Genomic DNA, 12,049 nt, shown 5'->3' on the forward strand with positions numbered 1-12,049 from the left:
TGATTCTGTCACCAGGCTGGAGTGCAGTGGCGTGATCTCGGCTCACTGCACCCTCTGCCTCCTGGGTTCAAGCAATTCTCCTGTCTCAGCCTCCCCGGTAGCTAGGACTACAGACGCATGCCACCACGCCCAGCTAATTTTTGTATTTTTAGTAGAGAAAGGGTTTCACCATGTTGTCCAGGATGGTCTCGATGTCTTGACCTTGTGATCCACCTGCCTCAGCCTCCCAAAGTTCTGGGATTACAGGTGTGAGCCACCATGCCTAGCTGGGGCTTTGAATTCATGCTGTGGATATTCTTTGAAGGATCAAGTGACATTTTTAGAATAATACTGGAAAACAACAGGCCTTGCATAGGCCATCTCAGGTCCTTCATTCTGCCAGCTCCATGAAGTCTGGAAGTTCTAAGTAGACTGAAGATGTAATCTGGTAAACTTAAATAAGGCAGGAAGAAGCACTAGTTCAGCTCTTACTTAATGTCAGATGTTTGTCTCCATCTTTTCCCCCACAGAGCTAGACCAGGTTTTGTGATCTGAGGTTATACAATAAGAGTTTTAAAAGGTGGAGCTCTGCACTCTGAGATTAACCTTCAAGTCATCCCTGGGTTACTATAGCTTTGACATAGAGCTTCAGCTCTAGGGACTGGGTCTGTCTCTTTTACTCCTTAACCAAGTTACCCATTTTGGTAATGTGCTCAGGTCTAAGTCCCTAATTCCTGAGGACTCTGTTCAAGTCAGCTCTCATCCCAAGGTCTCTGTTTCTTCTCTCAACTCCTGGGGCTTGTAATTGAGTCTTCACTATCAGATGACAACCTCCATGTCACCCCTGCCTGCTTCCCTGTGGGGCTAACTAGGGGATGCTGGCCTGTTATTTCTGCTTACTGTGCTTTGTCCTTCTCTTGAGAAAACCTTGCTGGATGTCTCTGGCTCCACCTCTTGCTTACTCAGAAAGCCTCAGGAGATCTTGTCCTGTATGCCACACCAGAAACCACTAGGCACCTGCAAGAGGGCTTTTTACACAATGCGTTCACCACTCAGGAGCCAGAGCTGGGTCTATGCCCAGTTCCTCCCAATTGGCCACCATCAGCCCCATTGTTATCCCAAAGTAACCTTTGAATATATTGGGCAAAAAACAAAGTTCTGCCTGCCTCAAAGGATTTTAAATAATAAATCTATAAGGACTACAATGAGTAGAGCACCTCTTTAGGCTGTTTAAAGAATGTCTACAGTCATAGTAATCAGGGTCCCTCTAACAGGGACAGGTGGTAGGAAACTTAACCAGGCAGAAGTTCATAAATAACAATAAGAAGGCAGCAGATTTAGAAACTCAGCTGGAGTAAGTGGAAGAAAGGGTAAAGTTCAGATGAGAAGACTGAATAACAAGGAGAAGTACCAGAAACAAGAGGAAATGAATTTTCTTAAAATGATCTGGGCTTGTGACAACCAAAGGATCCTTGAAGAGGTTCTACCAAGCACAACAGCTTTGGGAATGGTCTTTGACAAATCAAGCAAAAACATAAAGTGGGGAAAGGACACCCTTTTCAACAAATGGAGCTGGGATAACTGGCTAGCCATGTGTAGGAGAATGAAACTGGATCTTCACCTCTCACCTTATACAATAATCAACTTAAGATGGATTAAGGACTTAAACCTAAGACCTGAAACTATACAAATTCTAGAAGATAATATTGAAAAAAACCTTTCTAGACATTGCCTTAGGCAAGGATTTTAAGACCAAAAACCCAAAAGTAAATGCAATAAAAACAAAGATAAATATCTGGGACCTAATTGAACTAAAGAGCTTTTGCACAGCAAAAGGAACAGTCAGCAGAGTAAACAGACAAGCCACAGACTGGGAGCACATCTTCACAATCTTCACATCTGACAAAGGACTAATATCCAGAATCTGCAGACCTCAAACAAATCAGTAAGAAAAAACAAACAATCCCATCAAGAAATGGGCTAAGGACATGAATAGAAGAATTCTCAAAAGAAGGCATACAAGTGGCCAACAAACATATGAAAGAATGCTCAACATCACTAATGAATATCAGAACTACTATGTGATGTCACCTTACAAGAATGGCCATAGTCAAAGAATCAAAACACAGTAGATGTTGGCATAGATGCAGTAAACAGGGAACGCTTCTATACTGCCGGTACAAATGTAAATTAGTACAGCCACTATAGAAAATGGTGTGGTGATTCCTCAAAGAACTAAAAGTAGAACTACCATTTGATCCAGTAATCCCCCTACTGGGTATCTACCCATAGGAAAAGAAGTCATTATTCAAAAAAGTTACTTGCACACACGTTTACAGCAGCACAATTTGCAATTGTAAAACCATGGAATCAACACAAATGCCCATCAATCAACGAGTGGATAAAAAAGTTTTTTATATATATATATGATATATATATATATATGATATATATAAATAATATATATATATAATAAATATATATATATATATATATATAATGTATATCATACATATACTATGTAATACTATTCAGCCATAAAAAGGAATGAATTAACAGCATTTGCAATGACCTGGCAGGAATGTAAAACCAAATATTGTATGTCCTTACTGATATGTGGGAGCTAAGCTATGAGGATGCAAAGGCATAAGAATGATACAACAGACTTTGGGGACTTGGGGGGAAGATTGGAAGGGGGCAAGCAATATAAGACAACAAATATGGTGCAATGTATACTGTTCGGGTGATAAGTGCACTAGGATCTCACGAATTACCACTAAAGAACTTATTAATATAACCAAATACTACCTGTATCCCAATAACTTATGAAAAAATAATTATTAATAAAACAATAAGCTGGAAGCTACAAGTGGAGGAAGGAAAACCCACGTGGTAGAGACAGATAGTAGACGTGAAAGATGGGACATTTCCTAGAACAAATCCTCCTTGACCAGCACTAACTGGATGATCCTCCACAGGTAAATGCAGAGTTGACTTGTAGGGAGGAGAGAAAGGAAAAAAGGGAGAGGAAGGAGAGAGGAGAAGGAGGGGGAGGAGGGAAGAAGGGAGAACTGGAGGGAGGAGGAGGGGAGAGAAGGGAAGAGGTGAAAAGAGGAGACAAGGAAGAGGAGAGAAAGGCATTTTTAAGCATACATTTAGGTATAATAAAAATGGCATTTCATCAGATAAAATAAAAACCCAAAGGTAATCTCAGTGGTACTGTGAAATGAAAATTAAAATACATGAGTTCTAATTCTCAACTGATCACTCAAGTTTCTGGACAACCAACTAAATTTTTCTCTTCAGTTACACCACTTTAAAATGAAATGGCAGGCACTTAATCTCCAAGGCCTTCCCCACTCTAAATTTCTATGAGGTTTTCCTACAGTAATTAACAGAATCTGAAGTAAAGAGTTTTATTTTGTGAAGGTTAATCATACATTAACTGGAGATTAAGTTTTAATTACAGGTAACTACACACACACACACACACACACACAGTCTACTTGCCCTGCACTCCTGATAAGAAACTCAATTATATCTTAAGATATTTGTGATTTTGAAGGACTTGAAATGAAATAATAAAAACATCATAGTGCAAATGGCCAGTGTGTAGGATAGAAAGAAGAAAAGGCCTGTTTTGTTACATTTAAAAAATGTTCTAAAAGTTGTATCTTACTGTAAATACAATAACAATAGTCTTTTTAAAAGCTTATAGTTGATACCACTATACAGCTTATAAAATACTTTGATACATACAATCTCATTTGATCTAAAAATAGCTGTGTAGTAGGAAAAAGCAGTTGTCAGTTATCTTTATTTAATAGATTAGACTATTTCATAATATTTAGAGGTTGGTCTTCTGACTACTTGTTGAACATTTTGAACTTATATCCTTTATGAAAACTTTTTATGACACAAAGACTTGACTATAAGTTTCAACTAAAGAGAAATCACTATATAAAATTGAGATGAATTATACAAATACCATTATTTTTCAAATCACATATTCATGTATGTAAGTGCACACAATTTGGCATCCTTGAATATGTTAACACAGAAGCCATTTCCCTTGTCTAAATATTGTCTCTTTTCTTCCTTAGTGATAGCATTAGAAGCAACAACAACAGAAACAACTTAGAACAGTTCTGTATATTGTATAATCCAAATGAGAGATAGCACAGAATAAGCTTTATGTTATTTCCATAGACATTATGTAAATATTATCCATATTAAATAAACTCACCCCATTTTCCATGGCATAAGAATGATGAAACTGCATAAGAAACAAATGGATTTATGGTGATCTATTTCCTCTCTCCTGTGTGAATTTGTTCATCTTTGGTTATTGATATATTTCTCAAACCATATAACATGACTCCAATTTTTTTTTTTTTACTGATATCTATTTAGTGCAGCCCTGAAAATGATTTATAAAAGAGAGTCCTTATCCAGTTAGGCACTGCTTTTTACCTCTATGTACATAGCAGAATCATTAAAAAAGAAAAGGAAAACGTGTGTCCAGTCCCTTCCCCAAACAAACTACATGAGAATTTCTGAGACCAGAGGACATGTGGCATCAGTATTTTTTAAAGGCTCCCCAGCTGATGGTCCTGTGCGCCCATGGCTGTGAACTGTCTAATGCAGTGCTTCTCCAACCTCAATATGTTTGCAAATCACCTGGAAGTCTTGTTAAAATGTGGACTCTGATTTATTCCCTCCAGCATAGGTCCTGAAATTTTGTTTTTTTAACATGTAACCATGTGATACTCAAGATGCCCAATCTGTGGATCACACTTGTAGTAACCAGTAGTATCAGTATCACCTGAGAACTTGTGAGAAATGCAAATTCTCAGATTTACCAGGGAACTACTGACTCAAAAACTCTAGCAATGGAGGTCAAGCAATCTGCTGTAGCAAGCCCTCCACATACTTTATATACACACTGAAATTTGAGAGACACTGGCATAAAAAGAAGAAGAAGAAAAGAATTCCCTGAAGTCTGAATAATTGGCTGTGTTTAAAAATCGTTGATACTTTACATTTGTGTAGCACTTTACAATTCAACAAACTTCCTACCTTACCTCTTGTGAGCTTCTTAAAACAACCCTGTAGGGTAACTAAAATAGATAGTTGCAGCATTTTGTAAATGAAACTGAAGCTCAAAATATTTAAAGAGACTTGCTTAAAGTTATAGCATGCAAGTATAGATCCAAATTCAGGGCTCAGATCTTCTGAGTTGTACAAACTAATAGGCAGGACACTGAGAGAAAAACAGGGCCAATGGCTGTAAGCTGTAAGTTATGCTCTGGAGGAGGGGTATCTCTGAGTCTCAGATGATGACAGGGAGAGAGACAAGGATATTTACCTGCAACCTCCTATCAGGTAAGTCACAGTCATTTGTATTTGGCACTCTCAAAGACCACAGTAAAATGCACTAATCCTTTTTGGCCTGAGTTTGCTATTATGTGGAATCAGCTTTGAGAAACACAAGCATTTAACCCTCACCAAGTGACTTAGTGGATAGGTCAGTCACTTTTGTTTTTTTCCATAATTCTACAAATACATCATCATAAGTCAAACCACATAAAATAAAAGTCTCCTGTGTACTGTATGTGTATATAGATACACTTATGTGTTCCATACTTACAGAAGCACAGCCACAATTTGCATCTTATGAGATTTGTCCACTGTGTTTCTCAGTCCATAAAGGGCAACAAAGGATACAGTTTGCAGGTACATAAACATTCTTTAACAAAATGTATATAATATGCTCTTTTTTTTTAGATGATGTGTAGTATGTTATACACCATTATTTACCAAGTATATTTGATAAAGGATTTCCTGGCAATGCATGCTCCTTAAAGTATCAGGGCTAACCAACAAATTTTGATTACATCTAGTGATTTAACTACAGAAAAAGAAAACTTCATGATGGTCACAAACTTACCTAGTAGGCCCATGCCCATAGTTTATTTCAAATAGTGAATTGTAAGTCATAGAAAATCACATATTGTGTCAATAATTGGAGTGTTGACACTTTATTCGTGAATATTGGCATTCCAGATGACTTGCAGAAGATAAACAGAAATTTGAATAAGACCTTTACATTTTACTATCAAATAAGCCCATCTTCTTTTGTTTCTTCATTTTGCCTCTTGGTGTAGAAACAAACAGGGAATTAAGGATCTCAAATGTGAAAAAAACTAAACAGTAACTATTCTTCATTTAGATATTCAGTTTCCTTGGGAATCTCTAATACTTATTAGGTACACTGACATTTAAATGGAAACAATGTTACTATTATTAAAAGTATTATAATATCCCGTAAACATCAAATAGGGTCAGAATTGTGAGGTAAATAAAATTTCATTACCTTGAATTTAGAATATTTAAAACCACAAATGTGAAGTCCCTGTATTTTATCACATGCCCACTTGTTTTATATCCAGATATGCATGTGTATGTACGTTTTACAAAGTTGCTTTATGAACAGATATGTGATAATATAATTTATTTTGAAACTAGCATGGTTTTTTGTGGTCAAATATTTTATAATTATCTGTTCACATATCTGCTGCTCATATTAAAAATATGGTCAGTAGAACTATTAAAAATTAAATTTTAAAGGTTGGTTTGAAATGCTATTTCCACTATTCCTTGACTTATAAGAGGACTATTAATACATAGTCTCAACCTGCCATTATTAAGCAGGAGTGAATCTCTATGTGTATGAGTGTAGAGAGTTGGAAGAAACAGTGTTAGAAACTGGTCCAGAATTGAACTCTTACTCCTGTGAGAGTTGGTAATAAGGCAGGTAGACTCTGTTTAGAAAAGCACCTGAGGGTGCTTCATGACTGAAGTCCTGTGCACTTCAGAGTCTGTCTCACTCTTCCCTGTGCACACAGATATAAATGCAGATTCTGCTTATTCTATTTAGGGAGGAACCAAGGCTGCTGCTGCTGCTACTACTCTGAATCACACTTTGATTTTTGTTCCTGGGATAGAAGTTGGTATTGTGGTTTTCTTTAGTTCCTTACACAATTTCTTATACAGGTCTGTAATCTTCTCTAGAAAACAGCTGAGTTAGGTATGTATACATGAGGCTATCTCTCTTTCCCTCAAGTTTTGTCACCATAATTATATAGTTTTTATTTTTTTCAAAATGATAGAAACTGCAGAGCAAGACCTCAAGACTAATGTGTACTGTCTTATCTGATGCATAATTACACTAAAGATCATAATTACAAAGAATGAGCATCAATTCTTAAAAGAAACACTTGTTTCATAGGAAACGTTAAGGCAGTGAAGGTAAATGTTTGGGGACAGTCAGCCAAACTTCTGTCACTGGATAACCAGAATTACAAACCTCCCTTGTCTCCTGTTGCCATCTCAGATTATTCAGGGCCACAGACTCACTAAGAGAATTTTTTTTTTTTCTCCTAGCCATTTCACCTTCTCAGTGCCAGACATCTACTGTGGCTCCCAACGAATCAAGTTCTCCTTCTTCTCCTCCTCTGGAAGCTCATGCGCCCAGTAAAATGTCACAAATAAAGTGAAAACATGCCTTTTCCAGGCTAGCCTTATAAACAGAAAGCAGGAGCACCATTCTTCACCAGGAAACTGACCCACAAAGCTTACTGGATTTAAAGAGACTGAGAAGAAGCTCAGCTAAGAAAACAAAGGGAATTCTCTCCATAGTTAATTCTGATGAAGCTCCACCAACCCCAAAATAAACCCTTGTCCAAGGCAAGGAAATAAAAAAGAGGGCATGTAAGGTGAGGTCTGGGAAAGAAATGGTGTTTCATAGGCAACTTATTTGCATGCTCTGTTTGTCTATCTTTTCTTTACCAGAGAATAAGTGGTAATGTGTTCATCTTGTCTCTCTCAGTCCCCATTTCCATACTGTAATGTCTGCTAAAGTGTAATGTTTAAAACTTTGTTCCTATTGAGCCATAGACAAACAAAAGCACATATGTATCATCCACAGATATGTATGCAGTGAGACTGTCTCTGTATGAAAGTATACGAATGTTTTTATTCTTCTGAATTAACATTCCTATACTTACCTAACTCTTAGATAACTATAGTTTCAGGTACCGGAGATGCTGACTTAGAAAGACCTTATAAAGCTCAAGGATACTTAGATAAAAAACAACTTATACATTCAAGTTATTCACTTTCCTCATATTCAATCATATAACCAGTGAACAAAATTTCTAGGGATAGCATAAATTTATGTAGAGTGCTTCACCATTAAAGGGTTAATGATGTTAGGGAGAATGAAGGTTAGCAGTTGTGTGTTTGCAAAAACATTTTCTGCCCCATGTCCGAATCCCTTTGCAAACAGATAAATTACTCTATAAATCTTATTACTCCATGTGGATAAATCACACTTGCAGGTTTGTAAGGCTGAAGAGCTAGAAGGGAAAATCTGCTTTGGATAGTAAGATCTTTGGGATTCATAATCACCCCATGCTCAGGAAATGAAGCAAGTAGCGCTTACACATTAGTATTTTCTTACTTTTCACAATCTTGAGAAACACATACCCACACAACACACACACGCATATGCAATGCACGGCACACAGCACACACTTCCCTCTCTAACGAGGCTAGAGCTCCCAAAGCAGGACACTGTGACAGCCAACCAAATTTATTTCTGAGAAAAGGAAAGAAAACTTTGCTGCTGTCGGCAGCTCTGCTAGAGAACTGCTCCCTGATGCCCCTGGGTTTATGCACTATCAGCTCCTTGCACACAGATTAGAGGTTTATTTTCTACGGTATACTGTGTTTTTATTGCCACAACAAGCAATATTAGCTAGATAGACAGACTGACACTGGGTCATTTTATTTGGAGGAAATGAGATTTTAAAAGGTCTCCAAGGAGAGTGATTCTTTCTTTCTGTTAGAGTCTGCCAGAAAGCCAGGATAAAAGAGCAAGGGGTAGGTACAGTTGGTCAAGAGGGAGAAGAGTGAAGAGAAACACAAAAATAACCTTGGAGCATTTTGGAAATAAAAATATGACTAGGTCTCATTTGAGTATCTCTAGCTCACAGTACCTGATAGGGGTCAAATTCCCAAGGACTTGGGACTCTTCCTTTCCAAATTTCAATCTCAAATTATTTTAGAGTTTGGCAGAGTTGCACAGAAAAAAGACTTTGAAGTCCATAATCAATTTGAAATATCCATTTGATACCAGGTTAATTCTTTCCCAACCTCTGTGTTTAACACTCCCAGTCTTAAATATCAGCAACTTGGCAAGTTCCTTTTCTTTCTGCTCTTTGTATGTTGTGTTGATTTATATCCACATACCAGAAAAGGCTCAGTAACCAACCAAAGTTCTAAGATTGATTTATTGCCCTCCGTATCAATTAGAAGATCTTTACAGAAAGTCTTCTGTCAGAAACCCTCACACACAGCCTTGATATGTGTGTGTGTGTGTTCGCCTGAAAGCACACACAAACACAGACACGGGAGGAACAAGGAGAATGCAGTACTCTGTACTACTCTCTGAGAGCCATAATCCATCAACCTTTCTTTCAGAATTAAGGAATCCCAACAAAACTCTCGAGTGCAAAGCAAGAGCAATTACAATAGCAAGAATACTGCCCAGAAGTCTCCAATGCCATGGGTGAAATTAGCTTCCTTGATAAGAGAAACAAGGTCCTAAGAACCGAACCACATTTAACCACCACCACTGCTCCCTGACAGGGACCAGAATCCCTTGAATTTTGTTAGCTCTCATGCCAACCAGTCAGTAAAACGGGGACACACACCACAAACCTGCATCATCAGGAGCTGGAGTTCAAGGAGATCAGGCACACACACACACACACACACACACACACACACACACAGACGCGCGCAGCAGAAAAGTTGCCCAAAAGCCCTACCTGAGGATGGCTGTGTCCCCCTGCCTCACGGTGATGTTGTCCGTGCCTCGGTTAAAATCCACGCTGCGAACAGGCAGTCCTGTGGGAAGAAGGCAGAGCAATCTCAGTAGGACCAGCGGCAACTGTTTCCGATCTGGCTGAACTCTCCCGACCATGGTGGCCACTGCCGAGGTTCGGGTCCGTGGGGTGCTCTGGAGGGGCGCGCGCTGCTCGCGGGAGAGGCTTCACCAGCACCGGGCTTTCATCCACAGCGAGCGCAGAGCGGGCTTTGCCAGTTTGTGGTCCTTTCCACTTTGCCTCTCTCTTTCCCTCGCTCAGTCTCTTTTCCCTCTAAGACTTAACAAAGCTCTCACAAAACCCAGGCAGAAGGGTGAAAAAGTAAAAGCAACACAATTTCAAAAGAGAGAGTACAAATGGCAAGCCCTCTGGAAGAGCTGAAGAGAAAGCCAGAGGAAGGGGTCCTTGTTTGGTCTCTCTGTGGCTGGACGCTCCTCTGCTAGTGCATGAGCTGAGCTCCTTCGCTCTGTAACCCACTTTCCCAGGCTGGCAGGCGGGCGAGGGAGCCGGCTCCAAGCCTGCCGGTGAGTGTACAGAGACAGTCACAGCAGCGGCAGCAGCAGCAGCAGCAGCAGCAACCCAGAGCCTCTCTCCCCCTCCTCCCTTTCCTGTTTCTCCTTCCAGTCCCTGGCGCTCTCTCTGCTCAGCACCTCCCCCCGACCCCCCTACCCTCCACCCCACACCCTGCTGGTTTTCAACAGCCCCTCCACGTCATCCCCTCCACCCTCCCCTGGACGTGGCCCCTCGCTTTGCACAACTGCCCCCTTCAGCAGCAGCCAGCCTCAATGAAAGCCTGATGCGCCTTTGGGTTGTCAGGACGACAGCTCCATCTGAGGCCTGGCTGATTTCCTTAAGAAGGGGGAATGGAGCTCAGAGGTACTGTTCAGAAGAGAGGGGAGAAAGAGAGGGACTTAAGCTAAAAAAGAACAGGAGAAAGAGTCCGGGAAAGAAGAGGGAAGGGGTAAGGAAAGAAGAAAAAGGAGGTGGGAAGGAGAGTTGCAAATGCAGGGAGTGGGGCAGAGAACAGGAAAGCACTGAGGTGGGGGGTGAGGGTGGGGAATGTCCTAAAAGACGGGATAAGGAAACTGAGAAGAAACTTGACGGTGGAGTCTAAGATTAAAAGCCAAAGTTGATTTCAAACTAAACATTTTTGGCAACTGGCTTTGCATGTTCAAATCTTGTTCATTCTCTCTTCTCTCCTGCACTTTCTCTTACAGGATTTAAATGGTTTATTTTCTCTCCTTCCTTCGTCCCCTCCCCCTCTTGGAACCCCCTTATGAAAGATGGATTGGAGACAATGCTGGTATTGAGTGGTCTGGGGTGTGAATGCTTGGCTTGTTTTTTCCAAGTGCCAGCCTCAGCAGCTGATCCCTGATCCCTAAATCAACTTCACTCTCCAGGAAACCCTCACTCAATCCTACACATGAGTAACGGTATTAAGGCTTATTATTAAAAGGGCACATTGAATTGCTACCCAAGTTCCTCCTGGCACTTAACTTCTCACAATGTTCATATGCAAGGAAGGAGATTTGTAAATCAGCAAGCTTGTCATTTGCAAAGAGACACTAAGTAAGACTGTATGCAGCACTCCAGCTAATGGCAGATAGGTTGCCATCATTTGTCACTCCTCCTACTCCATGAGCCAAGCAAGTGATGAGGACCATAAAGTGATGAGGATCATAAAGACCATTGAGAGTCACTCAAGTGAGAGCCCCAAACTCTTGGACAACTCCCTCAGTACTGACGTTGAGGATAAAAGTTGTGCTTGCATCAGCCAAGGACTTTTTCTTTTTTCTCTTTTTTGATTATGTTTATTTAAATAATGAAAGTATCCACATAGTGCAAAAACCAAATGGTACAATACGCTGTAGAGTGAATTGCAGTTTTCTTCTTATTCCTGTCTTTGGGCAACCCATTTCTCGTCTCTGAAGGCAACAAACATTTTCAGTTTGTTATTTACCTTTCCACAAATATTCCACACATTTAAAAATAAATATGTACATATAGAGAGATATTATACCCATCCCTCTTATTTAAGCAAATGTTTAGCCTAGGACATTTGCCAAAACTAAAATAAAATAAAAAGAAAGAAATATGTTTAGGAATCCTTATCAAAC

At 39.7% G+C, this 12,049-nt stretch overlaps 1 protein-coding gene across 3 annotated transcripts in view; it reads right to left on the reverse strand.

The window, feature by feature from the left end:
- Positions 1 to 10,552, reverse strand: part of LOC108314578 (limbic system associated membrane protein) — a 637,397-nt gene extending 626,845 nt beyond the window's left edge. For all 3 annotated transcript variants that reach the window (XM_017543520.2, XM_017543519.2, XM_017543518.2), the window contains exon 1: positions 9,876 to 10,552. In XM_017543520.2, the coding sequence (XP_017399009.1) occupies positions 9,876 to 10,030 (155 nt within the window). In that variant the 5' untranslated portion in view covers positions 10,031 to 10,552. The remainder of the gene's footprint in view (positions 1 to 9,875) is intronic.
- Between the last annotated feature and the right edge of the window lie 1,497 nt (positions 10,553 to 12,049).

Source organism: Cebus imitator, unplaced genomic scaffold, assembly GCF_001604975.1.
Source record: "Cebus imitator isolate Cc_AM_T3 unplaced genomic scaffold, Cebus_imitator-1.0 Scaffold157, whole genome shotgun sequence".
Lineage (NCBI taxonomy): Eukaryota > Metazoa > Chordata > Mammalia > Primates > Cebidae > Cebus > Cebus imitator.